The 20,483-nt window shown below is 34.3% G+C and overlaps 3 protein-coding genes across 9 annotated transcripts; 1 reads left to right on the top strand and 2 right to left on the bottom strand.

Moving 5' to 3' along the window:
* Window positions 1-3,538: 3,538 nt before the first annotated feature.
* On the top strand, window positions 3,539-4,360 carry LOC127253740 (uncharacterized). Its single transcript, XM_051278484.1, has one exon. The coding sequence runs from the start codon at window positions 3,571-3,573 to the stop codon at window positions 4,084-4,086; it is 516 nt and encodes a 171-aa protein (XP_051134441.1). The 5' UTR covers window positions 3,539-3,570; the 3' UTR covers window positions 4,087-4,360.
* A 37-nt stretch (window positions 4,361-4,397) lies between these two features.
* Window positions 4,398-12,268, bottom strand: LOC127253739 (zinc finger CCCH domain-containing protein 24). 3 transcript variants are annotated; one of them, XM_051278481.1, is made up of 15 exons: window positions 11,678-12,268; window positions 10,487-10,579; window positions 10,109-10,420; window positions 9,923-9,995; window positions 9,619-9,751; window positions 9,383-9,536; window positions 8,735-8,818; window positions 8,413-8,535; window positions 7,864-8,034; window positions 7,577-7,711; window positions 6,870-6,965; window positions 6,431-6,718; window positions 5,859-5,902; window positions 5,533-5,781; window positions 4,398-4,580 (listed from the first exon to the last, which is right to left on the bottom strand). In XM_051278481.1, the coding sequence occupies exons 1-15, from the start codon at window positions 12,212-12,214 to the stop codon at window positions 4,562-4,564; spliced, it is 2,511 nt and encodes an 836-aa protein (XP_051134438.1). In that variant the 5' UTR covers window positions 12,215-12,268; the 3' UTR covers window positions 4,398-4,561. The 3 variants fall into 3 exon arrangements, with proteins under 3 accessions (XP_051134438.1, XP_051134440.1, XP_051134439.1); XM_051278483.1 differs by having other exon boundaries at window positions 4,398-4,565; XM_051278482.1 differs by lacking the exon at window positions 4,398-4,580 and having other exon boundaries at window positions 5,329-5,781.
* A 1,024-nt stretch (window positions 12,269-13,292) lies between these two features.
* LOC127253713 (serine/threonine-protein kinase GRIK2-like) lies at window positions 13,293-19,301 on the bottom strand. 5 transcript variants are annotated; one of them, XM_051278433.1, is made up of 13 exons: window positions 18,580-19,301; window positions 18,228-18,412; window positions 17,695-18,128; window positions 17,538-17,612; window positions 17,412-17,456; window positions 17,102-17,176; window positions 16,355-16,442; window positions 16,141-16,265; window positions 15,437-15,532; window positions 14,656-14,722; window positions 14,467-14,582; window positions 13,787-13,865; window positions 13,293-13,709 (listed from the first exon to the last, which is right to left on the bottom strand). In XM_051278433.1, exons 3-13 carry the CDS (start codon window positions 18,004-18,006, stop codon window positions 13,567-13,569), a joined length of 1,221 nt encoding a protein of 406 aa, XP_051134390.1. In that variant the 5' UTR covers window positions 18,007-18,128; window positions 18,228-18,412; window positions 18,580-19,301; the 3' UTR covers window positions 13,293-13,566. The 5 variants fall into 5 exon arrangements, with proteins under 5 accessions (XP_051134390.1, XP_051134391.1, XP_051134394.1 ...); XM_051278434.1 differs by having other exon boundaries at window positions 17,695-18,050; XM_051278437.1 differs by having other exon boundaries at window positions 17,695-17,964.
* Between the last annotated feature and the right edge of the window lie 1,182 nt (window positions 19,302-20,483).

Here is a 20,483-nt window from a genome sequence, read left to right as displayed (position 1 = left end):
ATTTGCATTTTTGTTTATAAAATTTGTTCGATACAACCCATGGATCCATAATATAAATTCAAAACAATACACATATAATGAATAAATTGACAATACATCGCTCATACAACATATAGTCCCTTTCCGTCCAATTATATCTCATATTTTTCAACATAAGTTTTAACTGGTTTAGCGTTATAAAAAATAGCAAAAAATATACTTTTAATTAAAATAAAAATATATAATTTATTTGTTTATAAAAAATCGAATACAAAATATTATTTTTATATTATTAATGCAACGTTTCACATCTAACATAAAAAAAAAAAAAAAAAAAAAAAAAAACCTATAAACTCTCATCAATTCTCACAATAATTTATTAGGTCACCAACCAATAAAAGATACTTTCAAAACATCCATTCCAACACACGTTACCACAACAAGACACGTGTCCCCAAATAGAAGTTTCTAAACAAAATTAGTCACACAAAAAGCCAAAAACCAAAACCCCTATTTTGTCCCTCTGTCGTAGGAATCTAAATATCATATCAGGACACGTGGCACCTCTCTCCACCGTCCACAACTTCTTACCTTAATTTCAGGAAACTAATAAGATTTCAGGCAGATATTTTCCCACCCACCCCTTTCTATATATAGTGAGTGATATTTGCAAGAACAACTCCAATTTATGTAAGAAAAGCTAACAATAGATTACTATAATGTACAAGAACAAGAAAATGTGTAATTTTTATGGCTACATAGAGAGAGCTCCTGCCCCAATTTTGATCCCTCGAAAGCCCTCGTCGTATTCGTCGCGGGCTTCTCTTACACTCGAGACGATCAAGGAAGAGGAAGTCGAGGATTGCCACGACCAAGATCAAGATCAAGATCGAGATATGAGCTTGGTTCCTTCATTGATCTCTTTCTTGACTTGTAGCAGCTTCTTACAACAATTCGCCGTCAATGTGCCGTGTTTTATGTCGAAGATTAATGTTGTAAGACAATAGCCAAGGTTGTCCCAAATTCGATATTAGTTTGCATTCACATACTCGATTGAGTGTCCTAGTTTTCTCAACTTGGAATTTTAATATGCTCTTATGCCGAAAATTAGTAATATAATTTGGGGTTGAGAAACTTATCCCGTATTTTAAATATTTACATATATTAGCTTGAGAGTTTATGTTCTTTTGAAGGAACATTATATGTATAGAATTTTTTGGATAAAAATAAGGTTATGAAAATACTATTTATTGTTGTCACTAGAAAATCGAATTGTTTCATCGAGGTTTGTTGGAATGGTTACGGTACTAATTGAATTTCAATCAACAATTTAAATAAAAATAAGGTTATGAAAAATACTATTTATTGTTGATATTGCAGCATAATATTGTGTTGTATAAAAATTTAGACTGTGGATTCTGCGGTGATCCGGCCAAATCAACATTGTACTTATTTAATCGAATCAATATATGTCATACATATAATATATCATACGTTGTGTTATAGATATGATGAGATATGTATAAATATATGTTAATTACATGTATAACATATGTTGAGCAGGTGATCCATGCCCAAGAATATGTGTTATGCAACTTATATATTGTGTTGTATAAATATATTTATTATGCTGAAATTAATAATATACTACGTTATGTAAAATTCTATTATATATTGTAAGAACATATATTTAATATATTATCAAGTGTTGTCTGAATTGTTTAAATGTGTTGATGATGCCGATTTAGGGTAACTTAATGTAATATTTATGAGACTTATGAAGTTAAAAGGTATAAAATTATGGGGAAGAAGACAACCCACACCCCAAAAATTCAGTATTTATATCTTTATTATAATTAGGTTACCATGTTGAACTTAAAATTCAGTATTGTGTTTGACCAACACTCAATGTGCTGCGAACAAACAATACATAATATTACTATTGGTAGCACAATATTTATATTAATTTAATACAAATAAACACATGAACTAACAACATATGATACAGTCTCACGCATCACATACAACAGTTGATTTTAGCATATGACATACTTTTATACAATATACGCTGTAATTATAAACAAACAACATATTTATTTGTTATTTTGTTTGTAGTAAAGGTATAAGCTATTTTTATATTTTACATGTGCTGATTTGAAAAATCAATACATTGCTGATTTTTTCAAATCAACTCCGTAGCTCCCCCTCTTTATTATACCTTTAGTTTTTTTTAGAATATTTACTTTTTAGCCTTTCTATCGTTACCTTCATTTTATACATCTCGATATCTAAATTCAGCATTTTATTGAATTCCAATCTTCTCTTTATGTTATTTTCTTTTGTTATGAGACTAGTCCAAAGATTTTTTAAGTCAGTCGTAGAATCATTGTCATTAACTTTTCGATTGACTTAAAACACACCGATCATGTGAAAGTTAATTTTTGTCGATTACATATGTAATGATATTTTAGAAATATAGAAGAATTAAACAATTAAATAGACCCTATAATGATGATATAAATAAAAATAATTAGTATAACACATTCTAATAAATATAAAAGAATTAGGTAAAAAATCAGCTGTAGTTCGGTTAGACAGTCACAAATAGAACAAACCAAGATGGCCCTCAAACATCTCACCTCCCTCGTCATCGTCGTCGTCGTCGTCGTTATTATTATTATTATTATTCATGTTTTATTTTTTAATTGATAACATATAAAATATGGATTAATGATCGCGATTAGGGTACTGATTAGTCAAATCAAGACTGTATTTTTTTTGACCAAATTTGCATACTCACTCCAAACAATTAGCATTCAAGATAAATAACATACGGCAAAATTAGCACATTAATATGAAGCCATTAGTATTTTGTTACAAGACAAATAACATATTATATGTTATATAAAAATATCGGTTGTGTGGACACCATATATTGTGGCACATGGAATTATATTATGTGTTATGCTATATATTGTGTTAATATTTGTTATGTCAGGTATAAAATATATGAAATAGATAAAATATTACTCCTTCCATCCCAAATATGGTGAAATATTTGGTTTTGGCACGGGTTTTTAGGTGGGTAGTTTTAAGTAGGATAATTTATAAATGAGGTGATATAATGGAGAGAGAAATATATATTTTATTTTTTTATTTGGATGATGTGAGCGGATAAAGTGTGGGGTAGAGATTAACTATAATTAATTATTTTTTATTTTGGAAATATTGCAGAGTGTTTGGGGGAAATGAGGGAGTATTTTTTAGTTTACGTGGCACAAAATTACATAATTAATTTTCCCTTGAATAACTTTTTTTTAAACAATTTTTCTTTAACAAAGTCAGCTAAGTTTGAGGCTTTCGTTACTCCATCTTCAACCTTACGCATACTTTCCTTTGCTTTATAATTCAAAAAAGTGACAAATCAGGCCGAGTATATATATATATATATATATATATATATACTAATTTAATTAATTAATTAATTTACAAGCAATAAAATAAATAATTTATTAATTTGAGCCAGTATTGACTCTGAAGTCAGTATATAAACACTACTTTTTGGGCACTTCAGTTTGCACTTTGCACAAAATGGCCGCACCTAATTCTTCCCTTATTCATATTTCCTTTGCTCTCGTAACCGCCATTTCTCTCCTCTTCACGCATTCCGCATTCTCCCTACATTCGCCGGAATATTCCCCTTCTTCCTCGCCTTCGCCTGCACCAGCGCTTTTTTCGCCGGAGGCTCCGTCGCCGTCGCCGCAAATTGAATCTCCGCCTGCGCCTGCGCCGGCGCCGGCTCCGTCAGATCCATCGCTTAATTCGAGTTCTCCTGCGCCGTCTCCGGAAGGCGGAGAGGAGGAGGATTCGAGATCGCCGGCTCCGGCGCCGGTTGTGGCTGGAGACGTTCGTCATGAGTCCGGTGCTGCAGATCTGACAGCGGATGAGTCATCCGGAGGAATGAACGGTGGAAAGAAGGCCGGCGTGGCGATCGGCGTCATTGCGGCGGCCGGCGTTTTGATGCTCGGAGCGATGGTGTACAGGAAGAGGCAGCGTAACATTCGGCGGTCGCAGTACGGATACTCCGCGCGGAGAGAAGATCTGTAGATCGCACGCAGTACGCACGCATGATTCACATACATACTAAGTAAATATCTTTTTATATATATATATATATGTGTGTGTGTGAATGTATCTTATAGAGTTTCATATTTTGTGGAGCGGTAGCATTTTGACGCACAGCAGATTGGATTAGGAAATTTCTAGAGATTAGTTTCTCACATTTGGTTGATTCATTGTTGCTTCTTTGATTTGCTTCATTCTTTGCGGTATCAATGAATATTCATCATTTGAGTTGGACATATGTATTTTGAGATATTGACAAATAATAAAATAGTTACTTCTTGAAGGATCAAACAATAAAATAGAATAGTGTTGCTGCATGGGGTGGCTCCAAGTCCATCTGTCACATATGATTCCCCCAGTGTGATTTGCTTTATCGGATCTAATTTGTTGGATATTAGGTTCGGGCGGAAATTTTGCCCAATTCCAACAGTATCTTCCCGGTTCCAATCTTTCCAAGTCAGCTGTCAAGGCAAATTCTGTTACGTCCACACGAGTAATTTTCGTTAATTTTTTATAATAAACACTAAAATTGAAAAAAAAATTATATTATGACCAAAATTATCAATTTGGAATTGATTTTTTTCCCTATTATATAATTTACCCTTATAAAAATTACACTTTTTACATAAAACCTACAATTCCATTGAATATAAAACTCACATTTAATAATAATAGTAATAAAAAATGCATTCTATCAACACCTTCTCTGTAGCCTAAAATAAAAAAATAAAAAATAGTATGGTAGACAATTTATTCACTCAAATCTATTTTTAGTTTCGTCACCGTGTTTTATTTTTTAATACAGTATAAAAATAATCACAATATATGTCTATCAATAATAATGTCATGTATTTTTTTATAAATTTATTGGGTGTTGTTCAACATAATACTATTGTAGCTACGGCCATATATTATATTTACCACAAAACATATTGTTTTTTCGTACCAAACATAAAAATACATTTATCCAAATATACATTTCACCTGCTTTACTGCGAATCACATCCAAACAAAATATATGATTATTAGTTTCGACCAGAGATTTATCTAATACGTATTATTTTCGAGTAGCGGCTTCGAATTCTCATATTATAAAAAATAAAATAAAATAAAATACCAAAACCAAAATAAATATTTTTGAATTCAATTCGAACTATTTTGATGTGACATTTTAAAAACTATACGTATATATTTGATTTGATATTTAATAATATAGCGCCAAAATTCCATAATTTGTTATGTAAACAATGCCTTTAAAAATTACACTGAAGAAAAAGGTTTAACATCTCGAACATAGTAGCATAAATAAAAACAATCGTAAGTCGAATGCGATGCGACGAGCAACAACAAAAATGTGGAGCGACTCCAGAGTCATTCATCGCTAATTAATTTAGGCGAAAATGTATCATCGAGTAATGGTATATTTACCTCTCGAGGAGCATCACTAATTCGCAGTGCAGCGTATGGGGAAACAAGTCGACTGCCATGGCTTTGATGGGAACAAACGGCTCAGATACAGGCATCGACTTCACTCTCTGTCTAGCCAGCCCCGCGCTGCTCATACTCTTCCATCCCCGGTTGTTCTTGTTGTTCCCCTTCTCACCTTTCTCCACCAATGACGGCGTGCAGAGCTCGATGGCATTTGCCACTAGACTTTCCGGGTTACAGGAAATGTAACTGTGCAAGAAGGGAGAAATTACATTTGGCGCGCTTATAGTAATATTGAGAACAAGAGAAAGTACAACGTGACCTACACAAGCCTCCTCAGCCGAGTTTGAGTTCGAAGAACTTTGATTACCTGAATTCACACCGAATAAAGAAATAAATAAATCAATCAATAATCGAGAAATCTAGCTAGAATCGAACAAGATATCACTGCAAAATTATTTATATATATATATAGGTAGAAAGATAGATGGATACAAAAAGCATGCATCAGCACAAAAATAACGGTCACCATACGAAAGTACAACTACTTCGTCATCTAAAAATATGTTCATTTGAGTTGGGCATAGATTTTAATAACGTATGATTCTTTACTAAAAAAGAATTTTTTTTTTTTTTTTACCACGGACAAATAAGAAAAGTGAGCATAAATAAACCCCAGGGCCTTCTAGCCAACAGTATAAATTCAAGATATGAATCTAGAGCTAGATGAGCAAAGATTTGTTTAGGAAAAAAACTCAGGATTTAATTTCATGCGTCCATTTAACCACAAAAGATTTAGAATAACCCGATGGCCGTCACAATGAGTGCATTATATAAAACAAAAAGAAAAGAGAGAGACGACCGCCTCAGTGAAAATATATACAGTTATATGACTTACAGTGGGATGAAGCCCGACTCGTGGGGGATCCACAATAGCAACAACATTCTTGAATTGGCGAACATTACTGGTAGTGGAAGTGTTGTGCTCGTCCAAATGGCTGTCATCTTTCGTACTGCAGTCAACAGTCGGGTCAGATCCTTTTTCGAGCACTTTTTCAGCAGAGTCGACATTTTCTTCGGCAGAAACAGCTTCAGTTTCTGCAATCTGAGTTGTATCGCTGATATCGTCTTGTTTTTGAGGTAAAGATAGGTATTCTTTCATCAGCGACCCGATAACATTTTCAGCCTAATAATACAGAAACAGAGTTGATCAACAAATATATTATCAATAATCATTATCCGATCCAAAGAAAATGAAATGGAAAATTCTTTTTCAAGAAAATGGTAACATAGTGAGGTATTATTTGCTTGGTTTTAACCAAAGAGTAAATTCTGACCTTTCCACAGACAAATCGACAATTTTTTATGCTGTTAATTTCTGCATTTCTTTGGGCATCTGCAACGGCGGAAGCATTCATTTCAACACCTACAACCTGAAGAAATCGGAAGCTGGAATTATTTTCTGTAACAGAGCATACATGAAGGGAGAGAATGTTTAACATGATTCAACTGACAGGACCCTTTCAAAGAACCCGAGTTACCAATCAATTACAAAATAAAATCCAAATTTTGAAAACTTCATACTTGGAATGGAATTTTTCATCGAAATCAATACAAACACAGCTTTGAGTATTTCTGAGATTGAAGACTCCCATTTCAAATTCAATATATATATATTATATACAACAAAATCCAATATCGACTGAGATCACCGAGCAAATATTGTTGAACTTGGCTCAATCCGACCACCAATAACATTATTAAACTATGGCTCAAAGTGTGTACTTCAGAAATCTCTAAAAGCAATAGAGGATTCTTAAATTTCGTGAGAAGAAATCTTGTTGGTATTTTCTCTTCAAGTTCAATAACATTCCAATTTCGAATTTCCAAATGACACAAGTATATACCAATCAAATACAATGCGAGGCTTCAATAATCATCTAAATATTTTATACTAAAATAATTTAATCTAATTCGTACACAACCAGTCCATTTAGGCTACACAAAGAATGAAAAATATGCTTAGAATGGGTTATGCCATTACCATACCAACACGATGGGCTAAAGTCAGGCCAATTGTCCCCGTCCCACAGCATATATCAAAGAGTAAGGTGTCGGAATTAAGTCCAGCCCAGTCCCCAGCAAGTGAATACAATTTATCAGCTGCAAGGGTGTTAACCTGATCAAAGAAATACAGATTTAGATGGTATAACAAATTTTTTCACGCCACTTTTATTATTGTTATTATTATGTTTTTTTTCATTCATTGGTAATAAGAAAGGGTGTTGAATATAACTATACACATCAAATTGGAAAATCATCAGGTTAAACCTGGAAGAAGGCTGATGGAGAAATGGAAAACCGAAGATTACTCAGGTGATCATGGACTCTTGGTTCTACAAGTTCATCAACCACATCAAGCCCGGAGTTACTTTCGTTACGAATATACACAGCTTTCAAAGGGACATCAGATGGTGCAGCATTTGATATTCCTGTATGATCCTGCATGTAGCACATAGGAATATTGGTACGATTTTTGTAGAGGGGATATTTGATATTGTAAAACATTACACAACATTATTCGAAGTTAAAGTTTCAAGGTAGATGCATTTAACATCCTTCCAATTATCTCCTTGAAGCTAAAAAGCATACCCAACATATTACAATATATATATATATATATCATTTTGTTCACGCAAACTAGGAACTAATGGATTTGATCGAGCTATGTTTATCAAATTTCGCAAGCAATTGGTACAACAATTATATCTAATCCAACTTAAAAAGTCAACTCTAGGGAGAAACATAAAATCCCCAATACAAAACAAAATTATAAGCAGATGCTACAAAACAAATGTAACATTTGCTTATGATTCTTACCTGAATTACAAGTGCTGTTAGAGGCAAAGAAGGAGATTCCGAACTAGATCCCACAGAAAATGCTTGTGCCAATCGTTGAAGTTCATCATTAACCTCTCCATCTTCAAAACTTACTGTACAAACCTGCATTATAAAATTAAAAAAACAATGAATGTTTTTTGACTGATTATCAACAGCCCCAAACTTTGTATCGAGGACACTGGAAATAAACTTCTTGAAATATTTGTCCTACTTGTGTGCTAATAACAGATGACTTGGAAGATACCGTTCAAAGTGATCGTGTTGAAAGTATGAAATTCAAAAGAGGCTATATAATATGAACCTGAACAACCAGCATAACCTCTGAAATACCAGACTCGGGATCGCCGACCTCAGCCACTGCACAAGGTCCCCTGCCTTCACGAACCTATTTAGAAACATTGTCAACGGTCACTTAAGGAGGTATTGTTTATTTTCTAGTTCATAAGTGAATAGAATGCAATGCAAGGATTACTCTTTTTCCCCCTCTTTAATATCGGGTCACATATATTCAGTTTCCATTTAATTATCTACAAGAGGACTTCGCTCAACATTCGAATTCCATGTTTAGATTTACATTGTTCAAACAAGAGAAATTGAAAACAACTAATCCACCAAACATAACTTTCACAAAATTACAAATTCCCCTCACTTCAAATTAACAAATAAAACATAAAAATTAATACTTAAAAAATCATTAATCATTATTCACTTTTTCAAATTAAAATTGTAAACTTTTTACACTCACAAATCCTTTACCCCACACCTTATAACTAACCATCAATCTTACCCAATCATATCATTGTACTCGATCATATTTTAATTCAAATCAAATATATTATTAAGAAAAAAGAACATTACTATTCAAAACTACAAACACTCATCATTTCACACAAAAGCACTCGAAAATGCATCCAAATGTAAAATTGTCTCATGTATAGAATCCATGTACCGTGAGTTGACGCCAGAATCCAGTATTGTTCAATCTGTTCCATACAGGCAATTTTGACTGCTGCAAAAACTCCTGGAAGATACCAGCATATTTGCAAGCAATTCTGGAAACATTCGGACAGTCGACCGGTTCCTCAACAGCAGTTATGCCTTCCCTACATGAATACTCTAACTCTTATTAAGTGTAAAAGACTAAAAGCGAAACTGAAATAATTTTGCTTGTTAATCTCAGGCCACCTGAAATTCCCAAGTAAAAATCCAACTGTACGTTTTCCCTGCAAGGAACACCCAACAGAGAATTCACATTTGTTCCGATATCCATTAACAATAGGTGATTCGATTATACCCTCCAACTTGCAAGGAAGGCCACCTGAACGTCAAAAGTTAAAACAAACATTTGAGTAAGCCATCACTGTAAGAGCTTAAAGGTGCGACAACCGGTAGATGAATAAATACAATTAACATGGCATATCAACGTCATAGTTAATCAGCAAAATGAATAACCATTTCAATCAACTTCTTAGATACAGCAGAGCATAACCTATTTCCCTCGCTTTAAGAATCCATCCAGGAAGCGAAACACCTTGTGGACAAGCCTTGCGCGCATTACGAGTCTGCAATCACAAATTCATGACCCCAAGCTCAAACTAATAATCGAAACAAATCAGATAAAAATATTTAAGATTCTTTTCGACAACAAGGGAAAATGAGGAATCAGTTTACTAACTAATCGTTTGAGAATTTGCGCCAGAGAGTTCTTCTTGTGCTCTAGCTGATCCGAATAGGACATGTGAGCAAGAGGAGTCACTACATCACGGGCACTTCTACCCTTAGCAACCGAACCACTGACTAAATTTCCATCATCATCAACCTCATCATTGTTGGTAGACTCGGTTACCTCACCGTCTCCAGATAACTTTTCAGTTTCGCTGGTGGAACGGCTAGACAATGCAGCTTTGTTATTTTGCTCAAACGCACGAGGGATTACATCTGAAACCTTTAAAGTTCTGTTGTTGCCAACTGTCTTCCCATCAAGCTCCTGTAACACATCGACTATTAGAAGAAATTTCAGGCTTCATAAAAGTGTTAAAATTCCTACACTTACCTCCACAGCTTTTTTGACTTGTGCTGCATTTTCGAAAGTAACAAATCCAACAATCATGCCTTTCTTCTTCTTAGCTGATTTAAACAGAATGCCCTGAAGTGACAAATTTTATTTCACATTAGAGAAATATATTTATATATATAGATATATATATATATATATTATGCCAACTCAACAACTACTCGAATCTACTGTATTTTATCCCTATTTTTACTATTCAATCTTTTATATACCTAATTTTTACTACTGAATCTACTAATTTCCCTCCAAAAATAATTATACCCAACACCCATTTTTCATTCGAACCATCATACCCAACAATTATTTCACTTAAAAAAACATCGAAACAAAAAAGAAAAAAGAAAAAGACAAACTCATAGGCTGCATTCTTTTTGAGATTTTTTTCGGTTTACATTCAGTCCCCACGATTTCTATAAAAAAGAATACACTATTTTCTACCGCAAAACATCTTGTGAAACCACTGTTTAAACACAAAATACATAACACGCATTCATAAAAATATTTCTTGTCAGTTACATTTTAAATTAAGTCCCAAAATCCATTGATCATCAACAGCAGTCCACCACAATTCTTATTATTGCCACATTACCAAGAAATTAGCCATAAATATAGCTATGTTCTTTAAGTTCTTGAGATTTTTTTTCATTTAATTACAATGCAATCCTCACTATTCCTATAAAAATAAATTCATTGCCCAGAATTACCCATAGAAACTCCAGACATATGTTTAGCTTTGTGTTTGTTTGTGGGGTTTGGGTTCTTAGTTTTGGTTTTGAATACTAAAATTTTAAATTAATTATATAATATGATGTTTCAAATGTAAAAATAGTTGTTTGCTTCAAAGTTTTTTAGCCCGCAAACTTCAAACCTCGGGAAAGGTGTGTTTGATTACAATTTCAAATCAATTTTACATTCAGCCGGTACCGCTAAAAATAAAAATGCATTTTTTACTATCACATAATATTAATATCAAAATACTATTTATATCAAAAATCAAATAAAATATCCGAACTTACATCATAACCAAACAACCCCGAAATGACCTATTGTAAGACCAAAAATGCTGTTTTGCAGAGATATGCAAATCTAAAAATGTGTTTTGAACTTTTGACTGCTCCAAATTTGCAATTACTGAATCGAACAAATCAAATGAGCCAATAGATTTCAAACCTGTTGGCCGAGAAAGCTCCTCAGATTATCGGCACCCCACTTCATCGGCAAATTTACGAAGCATTTAGACAATCCCGAAGAGGACTCTTCTCCCTCAGCCTCCAATGCATCCGTCATCATTACGCCGACATCCGCCGGCTTCTCCTCCGCCGGCTCCTTCTCGTCGGTCCTTGCCATCTTCTTCGCCCTATCGGAAGTAGGGTCCCAGGTGTTGTCGGGGCGCGGCCGCAGCTCCGCCTCTCCGTGGGCGTACCTGCAGGATTCGCCGTGGCTGCACGTACCGCCAGTTCTTCTAAAGTATGAGCAGAGAGTAGTTTTCCACAGATAGTGCTGCTGCGGCGGCGGCGGCGGGTCGCAGGTGGTTTCCGGCTCCGGTTCTGGTTCTGACTCTCGCTTTCGCTTCTCCGACGGATTGGGATTGGGATCGGCGGGGGAAGAAGGAGAGGTGTTTTCCATTGGAATCGATGATTGGTCGGAGGAATTGGCGGTTTCTTCCATTGCAGGCGGAGTTAGGGTTTTGGTGAGAGTGAGTTCCATGGACGTGCAATTGTCAGATACTCGACTCTGTCGCACGTGTGTTCAGGGGAGGCTCTGGTCTTATATTTAAAAATATTCAAATATTTATGTGAGTTTTAGTATTCAAATAAAATTATATTAAAAATAAAATATTTATATTTATTTTATATTATATTATATTAGAAATTAATTTATAGTAATATTAATATGTATTTATATGGTATAAAATAATTATTTTTAACTGTAAATTAAACTCTCAAATACTTTATATAACAAAATAATATGGGTTTGTATGTTTAATTTGTTTGGTTTCATGTAATAATATTTTAAATTAAATGTTATAAAATAGTATATATTTTTTTTTCTCGGTCAATATGAATATGATATTAATATATATTTTTGACCTGATTCTAAAAGTCATTTATTTTTTATACCAATTTAGTACATATTTAAAAAATTGTAGCTATGTAAATAAAGAATGAAAAAAATATATATAAAAAAATAAATCAGTTTGGTTTTATTTGTAATTAAAATTACCATTATTTAAACCCCTATTGTTATAAATATAAATATATAGTATTTCCTTAAAATAATCATACATCAATAATAAAACGTCAATGTACTTTTTTTAAAAAAAAATATATAATTATACATTAATAATAAAATATTTTTTAACTTTTATCTAAATTACAAATATATCATTATTATTTTTATTTTTTTTTACAGGCACACAACATCTACTTTGTGTACTGTACTATAGAATTTTATTTTATTTTATTCAATGTTCATAGAGACTGAAAAATTGTATGTTAAACTTCTACAAATTCTTAAGGCCACTTTAGATAAATGAATGCTATCAAAACTTAAATTTTTTTATATAAACATAGCCTCAATATTGCAATTCCACATGATTACTATCACTATAAGCATCCATAGTCGATGCAAAATTCTCCTATCATTCTAACATGACAATACTAATTTTATAATTTAGCACAATATTGACAGCACTATCGTATATTTTTTATATAACTATAAGTACAAACAACATACAATTTGTATTAATATAACAAGCGGATTTAAATTCTAACGGCTAACAAAGTAATCCACAACAACATGAGAACATTGTATAAATTTTCACTCCGGGACAAGGTTAAGATTGTCGATATCGTGAACGAAAATCTACTCCAATCTAAACTTCGAGTGGCTAAAACAAAAAAAACAAAAACAAAAACTCGAAAAATATCAAAGCAAAGTCTATGAGATCTATGTGTGCCTGACATCCTGAAAAACCAAATAACCTCGCCCTCGAGTAACGGCTTCATTTTCTAATCAGAACAATGCACAAACGACCGCGAATATGAAAATCGAGATACCTAATCAGAGTACGCCTCAGCGTTCAGAACTATCGGTTGCCAGTTGCGCTTGCACCAGCACGAGTACTGAGGGATCGGCCCTTCTTCACCGACGACCCAGGCATGCTCGGAAACATTGTCCAGTGTCATTCGTTGCAGTGGATCTGGGAACAAGAAAATCGATAATCAAACTGCCCAAGAAAATCAAAACTTACTAAAAAAAAAAGACGGGCAAACGCACCTTTGCAGAGGAGGCCCTCGAGCAGATCCTTCAAGAGAGGGTTCATCTCATCTGGGAGCAACAATGAGTTGTTGACTATCTGAGGGACGAAACAAAAAGAATTGTTAGTAATTACAACAAAAGTACGCCGCAACTAGAACGGTTAAACAAATCGAGTAGCTCACCAGACAAGCTCGACTCGGCTCATCTCACCTCTTTTATAGAGATAATCGAGCCAAATTCGAGCTTGAGAATTATTATTTCCGTAAATGAGCCAAGCTCGAGGTTTATTCGTGGATAACTCGATTGAACTCGTTAAAAATGCTATATTTATATTATTTTTTATATATATATTGTATGTCAAAAGTTACATCTATCAATGAAATTTAAATATTTTATTATAATAAATTGCAAATATAATTATATTTAGTTAATTTTCATATTAAAATTATATATAATATGTATGAAATTTGAGTTGAACCCAAGTTCGAGCTTTGTCAGCCAAACTCAAGCTCAAGACCAACTAGCGAGCCGAGCTCGAGTTACCATTTTAGCTCCAATCTTAAAACGAGCCAACCAAATATGTACTGATAGTATGTTCAAGTCAAGCTCGAACAACAAATACTCGAGCTCGCTCGGCTCGTTTAACAGTTTTACCGCAACAGTATATGTGAATTTTAACCCAAGAAATAAGAATCAACCTTGTCATAGGTATCCTGTAACGTCTCTCCGAGGAAGGGGTACGTTCCTAGAACCAAACAGTACAGCGTGACTCCAACTGCCCAAGTGTCAGCAGCTTTTCCGCGGTATGTTATGCCTGTGGGGAAGATGGATTATTTATAACTTGTAGGCGGCGTAGAGCCTCTCAATAAATAATCAAAAGCACTGACCTGAACAGCATTCGGGTGCAGTAAACACGGGAGTGCCGGGAGAACGGCGTAGCACGTCATTATCATCCTACACATAAAAGTGGAACTTAAGAATAATCAAACAGTTGTTAGAAGTTTAGAAACAATCAAGGAATGAAAAAAAACAACTTTTCGTAGCCATAGTTGGACTTATGTACAGGTAAAGGTAGCTCGGAAAAAGTTGCTGAGACGAGTGGGGAGTTCATTTTCAAGTGTTGAAAGTAGAAGTGACAAGGAACAGGAAGAACATAGTACAAGAGATGTAAATTTATATTCGCTTAGATTTGGAAAAATCAAATCATATTAATAAGAATTGAGTACAGTTTACCTGAATAATCCGCAAGTAGTTTGTCCATCTGATTTTATTTGTTTGTTTTTTTTTTTCGTATACAGCAGATCTAAGATAGTAAATTTTTATGCTAAATTACTTCAAAAAGATCGAATACTTCTTTCCATGGGAAACAACAGCTCAATAAATTGATCTTTAAAAGAATGAATGGAACTAAAATTATAGGCTGAAAATAGAATGCATAATGGCCTATACACTACCATAAACATAAGATTAGAATATTTGTATACGATGATATGATATGAAGGGACTTATATTTCACAATATTACAGGCAATATATGCATATTAAATTCATTTAATCTTTCAAAGTCCAACATCACGATTTCAACGAGTTTCCCTCTCCCACAAAGACTTAAATCACACACTGATGTAAATTTGAGAGCTGCGCAATTTAACTGAGAAAAGTAATATACCTCGAAAACTTGACTGACACTGAAATCAGCAATCTTGACTGTGCCGGAACCAGTAACTAATAAATTGTCGGGTTTAATATCTCCGTGCACTATATTCTGTCAGTTGCATAACAAATACGGATTTGTAAGTAGATAATAAGGTTTACAGAAGCAACGGTAAGAACAATTTAATATCTTCATGCACTATATTTGACGGAAACCATGAAACTAAGGTTAATGGGGAAAAAGTGAGAAAAATTTTCAGGACTACATAGGTTTATAATATATAAATTTCTCCACAAAAGTTCGGCATACGAATTATGACATTGCTACTAAATAACACCACCTGAGGAATGTTAAACTCAAATTTAGTGTATGGGTTACCAGTAAGTTAGGGCTCCGTAAAATTAGCCAAATATAAAACCTTGGGAAAAATAATGTGCAAATACGCCGTGCATCGAAATGCAAATAGCATTAAAAAGAACACAAAGTGATTTAACATATATTTTTCACAATAGTTCTTTTGAAATTACAAACTTCTACAGTTAATCTATATTAATTCTTAATGTACGTTCTAATATACTCCTCAAGATCGTAAGCATAAAACATACGTTCAGCTTATTCCATTATAGAAAGGACCACGACGAAAATGACGGATTATATAGGTAGGAAAGTGATACCAAAATGACTAGTGAAACTGAAAAGAAATGGCCTTAGCACCATACATGGGCGTGAAGATACATCAAACCAGCGACGACATCCCGTAAATACTTCCGGGCAGTATTTTCTCCTAGACCGCCTGGAGGACCGGCGCCATCACAAACCCACTTGTCTTCGACATATTCAAGAACTGAACATGTAACTTTGAGATCAGAATGAGAGTAAAACAACCTATGTTTTCAGAAAGAATCAATGCAGGAGTGAAATAACAAATAATACCCATATAGAAGTGATCGGTAGAGGGGTCATCAATAACCTCGATTAGGTTGACTATATTGGGATGGCTCAACACTTTCATGATTAAAACCTGCAATGGCATATATGAAGCTCAGATAACGCAAACAAAGCATTGGCCTCCGAGTGAATAAACAGGATGATTAATATAGAGCTAAAATGATCTAAAACAACTATATCAGAAACGAACTTGCCACTGGGGCTAGAGCATGATCGAATAAGCTGACATCATTATCTATCATCTATAAAGCCATATTAGGGAGGAGACAATAGCAATGGACTTCTCGTAGGTTATGTTCTTCTGTGGATTTTTACAGATTTTTTACTATTCAATTAATTTTTTTCAAAAATTATCGAATCAAACACTTATTTTTTATTTTTTATATTACATCAAAAATTAATTCAAAACATTATATCAGCAAATATTTATATCATATCAAGCAAATATTTAAATTTAAAATTTTACTATTCAAAACTTCAAACCCTCAAACAAACACACCATAAGAATTATGTACTAATGTTTACCATCGTATATACATGAAATTGTGTGTTCTTTATCTTATTTTATTTGCAAGAAGATATGTAATAAAACAAAACATAAATACACCATATCTCATAATTTTGTATCTCACACACACGCACACAGATTATTAGGCCTTGTTCCAAGCAACCACAACCTGACAAATTTTATGAGCACAAAAAGCATAAAATAAAAGAGTAATTATAAATTACCTCACGCAAAACATCAGTCATTGCAGTTTCCGAAGGAGCCACCCGTAACTTCAACAAATGAGACTTGTGAAACGCCTGTCCAAACACTATAAGAGGTTATAATGCCAAGTTATCATTTTCAATAAGCATTTCCCTTTTTAAAATATTTCACATGTTCGGTCATTATGCCTCGATCAGTATGACCACAACACAACTTTAATAAAAGAAGCCTCCACTCTTCATAATATAAGCATTTTGCATCAAACATAAAATAACATTTCTGTACAGTAATAACACAAGAATGCTTGAGTAGGCACCGCAGAAGGTATACTTTTATTGCATAATGTTTTCCATCAATGCGACTTCGATAGAGAACCTGAACATTTCAATGACTTGAGGTTAAATGCTAATATCATTGGCAAAATTCAGAAGACGATATTATCAGCAATATGCTCACCACTTTTCCATAGCTGCCTGCACCAACCTTTCGTTCACGGACATATTCATTAACAGTTTTATTTCCATATTCGTCCTGGGAAATCAGCAATTATACTCAATGCAGCAAAAATTGAAAAAAAATAAAAAAATCAAAAGGATCGTCCCCAAAACCTCACCTCGGAGCGTACAAGAGTACTCGTTTCCTTAACAAGAAATTCCCTGCATATCAATCCTTGGTCTATTCGATGCATTAGAATCTCCTCAGATTTTTTCGATGAGGTGTGAAAATCAGACTCTTCACCATTTCCAGTACTTGTCATATCACCATTAGAAAACCTATCGTCCTCATCTCCTTCTTCCATATCCTCGTCGTCTTCATCATCCAACAAACACTCCTGAGAAGCACTTGTGCACATGCCCCTACCAACAGTCGGTGCCTTCTTCAGCTTCCTCGTAAACAAGAAACCAAAACATTCACAACAGCCCATTTCTTCACTTTCTCAATCAAAACACTTCTTCAACTGTCAATAAGCTACACGACAAAACTAACAAGCTTGAACATAAAACCTAAAGCAAACGATCAAAAAGCAAAGCCACGCATCAGGCAAACCTGTAACAATCAAAATCAAACTTTAGAACCTTAAATTATCACCTTAAAGCATAAACTTCAATGTTTCCTAATTAAAACAAGCAATCACAAGTTAAAAACCTTGTTCCTTTGTTCGAAGGAATTGCCAAAGTGGGCTTTGAACTACCAATCGAACACACTATTCCAGGGGATGCCATTCGGAAAAATGGAAGAAACAATTGATCAAACAGATACAGTTTCTGTTCAAAGCTAACATAGCTAAGTCTCCAATTCAGTTGCTGCTATTTTTAACTCACAACAGTGCCCTACAAAATTATAGAAAAATCAGAGTGACAAATTATTAAATACTCAGTATTAAGTCCAGAAAATCATCATCATATAATCAAAGCCCAAAAAAGCTTTCAAGCAAATTATAAACGATAGCAACTCAATCTTCATAACCAGAAATGGGAAGAACTTTCCCAAGCTTTACCTGCGTGCGGGAACAGAATCGAAGTCCTGTCTCATAAATCAACAAACCATCGGACACTCATCTACCCATCAGGTAAATCAACAAACAGGTGGTGCGCAAGAACAAAAACAATTAATTTTGGGCGTGTCGATTCCAATCCCGAATTTCTCAGGCTCAATTCAATTCCAGTGTATGCAGAGAAATCAAAGGCTTGGATAGGAAGAGGGCGTATATAGAATTGGGATGGAATCAATTTCAAAAATCGAAGAACAACAAAATTAATTCCGAATTAATAGGTTTCCAATGCTCGAGAATTCGAACACTTACACTCGCCTATATACATACATACATATATGTATATATACGGATTGATTGAAGAGGTTGAGCGATTTGGGGGTATTAATCTATCTGCAAAATTGAAATTGAAATTGAAATTCTGGTGAGGAAAGGGGGGTGAGTGGGGGTTGGGTGGGTTAGATGCGAAGGCGGAGAGAATTGAGGGGTTAGGGCAGAAAAAAACAGTTTTGTTTCGTTGTCAAGAAGGCTTTCACCATCTATCGTGGGCATGAACATGAAGGAGCATCAATCACATCTGCATCCGTTTCCGTATCCAAATCCGTATCCGTGACCCTGCGCAGATATTTTTGTGGATTTTATTTATATATATTGATACCTAATAAGAAATGTTGGAGAGTCTGCGGCTAGATCAGATCAGATAGAACCAACGGAAGTTACTTTCATTTCATTGCGTTGGGAAACGCACAGTGGGCGGAGGACTACGTATATATTCTGAATTTGTTTGTTTGACTCTGCTAAACTATTTTTCTTTATAACAATTTCTTCCGTTCTCTATTATATCTATCCGTTTTTTTTTTAAAAAAAATAAAAAAAAAATTATTATTACATCGAAATGTAAATATAAATAAAGTTAAAAAAATAAAAATAAAAATTTAAAAATATTAATATTTTATTAAAATATAATATAAATAAAGTAAAAAAAAATTAAAATAATCTTATATTTTTTATATTAGATATTGATAATCATACCAATTAATAATATAAAATATAATATTTATATAATATATTATATTTTTATAATATTTATAAAAGAAAAAAATTGTACCATAAAAATAAATTGAATAAAGAAATTCAACAATAATAATAAATTACTTTTTTTAAAATTTTTATTTTTAAATTCGGGTTTGTGAACGGCGGACAAGGTCGTCGTTCGCGACTTTTGGCCGCTATGTGCATCGCAGGAAATCCATTTTTGTTGCCTACATATTCACGAAAATTCCCGCATGAGTTTTTTGGGGCGCCCATTTTGTCTCGATGGACGGCCTGACCGGCATTCGAACGTCGGACCACGAATTCGTTGTTGTTTGCCGGGACAGACATCGACAATGATCCTTTCGCAGGTTCGCCTATAGAATCCTTGTTACGTGTTCTCTTTTCTCTAAACGATAAGTCTTACTGGACTTCTCGCGTTGACGCGGGTTCGTCGGCGCCCGTGCGCGAATCCTTGTTCGCAATATACGGCTGGACGAAGGGTCCGTGAACCGCGGACAAAGTCGTCGTTCGCGACTTTTGGTTGCGACGTGCATCGCAGGAAATCCATTTTTTCTGCTTACATATTCGCGAAAATCTGCGCATGAGTTTTTTGGGGCGCGCACTCTGTCTCGATGGAAGGCCTGACCGGCATTCGTACGTCGGGTCACGAATTCGTTGTTGTCTGCCGGGACAGACATCGACAATGATCATTTCGCAGGTTCACCTATAGAAATCTTGTTACGTGTTCTCTTTTCTCTAAATGATAAGTCTTACTGGACTTCTCGCGTTGACACGGGTTCGTCGGCGCCCGTGCCCGAATCCTCGTTCGCAATATACAGCTGGACGAGGGGTCCATGAACGGCGGACAAGGTCGT

The sequence above is a fragment of the Andrographis paniculata genome, unplaced genomic scaffold (assembly GCF_009805555.1).
Source record: "Andrographis paniculata isolate CXL003 unplaced genomic scaffold, ASM980555v1 Contig51END, whole genome shotgun sequence".
Lineage (NCBI taxonomy): Eukaryota > Viridiplantae > Streptophyta > Magnoliopsida > Lamiales > Acanthaceae > Andrographis > Andrographis paniculata.
Note: the sequence above shows the minus strand (reverse complement) of the source record. Positions and strands in the feature narration are given on the sequence as shown.